Here is a 2,935-nt window from a genome sequence, read left to right as displayed (position 1 = left end):
CCTTTTTTTTTTTTTTTTTTTTTTTTTTTTTTTTTTTGGGTCTAGGTAGAAAATCGTACAAAGATGACTTTAGTAGGCCACAGTCAAGTTGTAACACTATTTATGCTTTGAATTTTGTGTTATACAATGTTTTTTAGTCTACATTGTTTATCTCTCTTTGTGCTCGACATTTCCTTGATGTGAATTTAATGTCCTTCCTTGTTGTCAATTTAATGACCGTTTACTCTGTAATAAAGAATATTTTGTGATGGATAGAATCAACCAATGATATGGTACATACAGTGTTTGAGATTATATAACTGAACTCTGCCATATGTAGTCTAGACTTTGAGGAAAGCATGTGTTATGGAGTGGATGATGATGGTGCCTTGGACAATAGCAATATATAGGGCACAGGAGAAATTAACTAGAACATTTGATCAATTTTTACATGTTTGGATTTCTGCAAAATGATAACTTGTCCACTATAATTGCTGTTCTTAATCGTATTAAATAGTGCATAGTTTACTCCATGGGAATTTAATAATTATAAAAAATGCTGGGGGTCTCTCTTGGTACTTCAAAATTGCACCAGTTTTGTGAAACTTAGATGCTGGCACTTTTATTCCCAGTGTATTTATTCTCCTTTAGTGATTAGATTCCTTGAAATAGAAGCATTATCACCTTCCTTTCTAGTGCTGAAATTATATTGTCTCCTGTTCAGTTCTGTAGCGTTTACGATGAGCAGAGACAAAATACATCATGCAAATGTTTTCATATTTCTTTTGTATATTGCAGTACTTCAACCAGATCTTGACGGCTGTACTTGAAGTGTTGGATGACTCTGATTCATCAATCAGGGAACTGACTTTGTCATTAATTGTTGAGATGCTGAAAAATCAGGTCTGTTGTCTATATTCTCATGGTTGTAGACCGGAGTTTAGCGTCTTCCCCCATTCCATCTTTATGACTTCTCTGTATTATTGGCAGAAAGATGCCTTGGAGGATTCTGTGGAGATAGTGATTGAAAAACTGCTTCACGTGACAAAAGAAGGTGTTCCAAAAGTAAACTTTCTCTACTGAAACTCAGTTCTTATTTGGTGTTTTAATCCATACTTGGGTATTAACTTTCTAATTCAGGTATCAGGCATAGCAGAGCATTGCTTAACTATAGTATTGTCGCAATATGATCAATTCAGATGTTTAAGTGTAAGTACTACTTTGTATAATTTACTTGTAAGACCCCTTAAGCTGATTTTTTTTATTTTTTGTTTTCAATGGTCTGGTCATATGCCTCACTTTGTGCATTGCAGGTTATTGTTCCTTTGTTAGTTACTGAAGATGAGAGAACTCTTGTCACTTGTATAAACTGTTTGACAAAGGTACCACTTCCCGATCCCCTTTTCCGTTTCATTTTTAATAGACTGGAGGCTATGCTGATTTTAAGTACTTAACCATAGCTTCATACTTGTAGAGAATACTGAAATCACAAATTGTATCCCACTGTTGTACTATGGAAAGTCATGTTGGGCTCTTTCAGACTAATGATATCATTTTTTTCTGTTTATCTCAAGTTTCCTTTTCATTATAGTCTTGGTCAATTCTGTGACTTCACTGTCATCGTTCTTATTCTTACCAAATTTATAACATTTTAAAATTATTTTGCTTGCTGTATATATTAACCAAAATACTTTTTGTCAACATTTGTTGTGTTGTGGATTGTGATGATACCTTTTTCCTTTCTACAGCTTGTGGGTAGGCTCTCGCGTGAGGAACTGATGGGTCAATTACCATCATTTTTGCCTGCTCTTTTTGATGCATTTGGGAACCAGAGTGCAGATGTTCGAAAGGTATTAGTTTTTGGAATTTCAAAGATCTATTTTGGGGATAGGTTTACTAGAATGTTTCTTTACCAATTTGTAACTTGTTAAAAAATAATTCATTCTTCAGAAGCCTCTCTCCCCTCTCAGAACGTGCATGAGATCGAAATGCTAATATCTTCTTCCCTCAGGGTTGCAAACTGGAACCCCAACTGCTTGTTCGCTTTATGAAATTTATCTTTGCTTACTATTTTTAGTCCTTTTGAGTTTGAATTTTGATACGCATTTCCCCTGGGTCGCAGACCGTTGTTTTCTGTCTGGTTGACATCTATATCATGCTTGGGAAATCATTTTTACCGTACTTGGAGGGGCTAAACAGCACACAATTACGGTTGGTGACTATTTATGCAAACAGGATATCACAGGCCAGGACTGGGGCTTCAATAGACGCTACCGAATGATCAGTTGGCTTGGTTTTATGTGTAGTTTTAGTACTGGGTGTTAATTTTGGTCTTCCATTCTTTGTGTATTGTATACATGTGTGAAATATGCTGAAGGTTGGGTTTTTATTTTTGTTTAAAATCATGTATATTCATATTTTTCACTTGGTTTGGGGAGTACCTAGATTACGGAGACAGACTTGGTGATGTTACATGTTTTTTTGTGTGATTAATGAAATTGTTACCTGTGAAGTAAAATTGGTTTGCAATGTTGCAAATGACGACCAGAACCCAGAATCGATGCATGTTTGGTACACTATGTGGGGAAAAGGGTATTTGACGAACTTTTCACTCTCTTCTTTACTGTCCAAGCAGCATTTTCTAGTAGGTAGGCGTTTTTAAGTGTTGGAACTTCTGATAATACAATTTGGTACAAGCATTTCTTGGTGGAAATAATTGGTTTAAACTTATTTATATTGTTACAAGGGTTTTCATTTTGGTTGATTTGAGGTAAAAAATTAGTGAGTAAATCAAGTTGTGGGAATGCATTAATTTTACATGGATCTTGTCTTCTTGAAACTATTTGGACAGAGTAATATACATATGTATTGAAATTGCTAAATTGTAGTACACTTTGCAGGTGTAGCCAACCATTTGGGGTGGCTTTTAAAATGTTAAAAAATGCTTTTGAGAGGC

General features: G+C 34.9%; 1 protein-coding gene across 1 annotated transcript; it reads left to right on the top strand.

Annotated features, from left to right (window-relative positions):
- The first annotated feature begins 726 nt into the window (after positions 1–726).
- Positions 727–2,520, top strand: LOC111377310 (CLIP-associated protein-like). Its single transcript, XM_023000388.1, has 6 exons — positions 727–882; positions 970–1,044; positions 1,120–1,188; positions 1,293–1,361; positions 1,728–1,829; positions 2,102–2,520. Exons 1-6 carry the CDS (start codon positions 742–744, stop codon positions 2,258–2,260), a joined length of 615 nt encoding a protein of 204 aa, XP_022856156.1. The 5' UTR covers positions 727–741; the 3' UTR covers positions 2,261–2,520.
- The last annotated feature ends 415 nt before the right edge of the window (positions 2,521–2,935 follow it).

Source organism: Olea europaea, unplaced genomic scaffold (assembly GCF_002742605.1).
Source record: "Olea europaea var. sylvestris unplaced genomic scaffold, O_europaea_v1 scaffold1636, whole genome shotgun sequence".
NCBI classification, from domain to species: Eukaryota; Viridiplantae; Streptophyta; class Magnoliopsida; order Lamiales; family Oleaceae; genus Olea; species Olea europaea.
Note: the sequence above shows the minus strand (reverse complement) of the source record. Positions and strands in the feature narration are given on the sequence as shown.

Excerpts from the sequence above, each read along its gene's own strand:
- LOC111377310 (XM_023000388.1), top strand. The coding sequence starts at position 742 with ATGCAAATGTTTTCATATTTCTTTTGTATATTGCAGTACTTCAACCAG. Across the intron at positions 1,045-1,119 it reads CAAAAGAAGGTGTTCCAAAA|GTATCAGGCATAGCAGAGCA; the intron begins GTAAACTTTCTC and ends TTTCTAATTCAG. Across the intron at positions 1,830-2,101 it reads AGAGTGCAGATGTTCGAAAG|ACCGTTGTTTTCTGTCTGGT; the intron begins GTATTAGTTTTT and ends CCTGGGTCGCAG.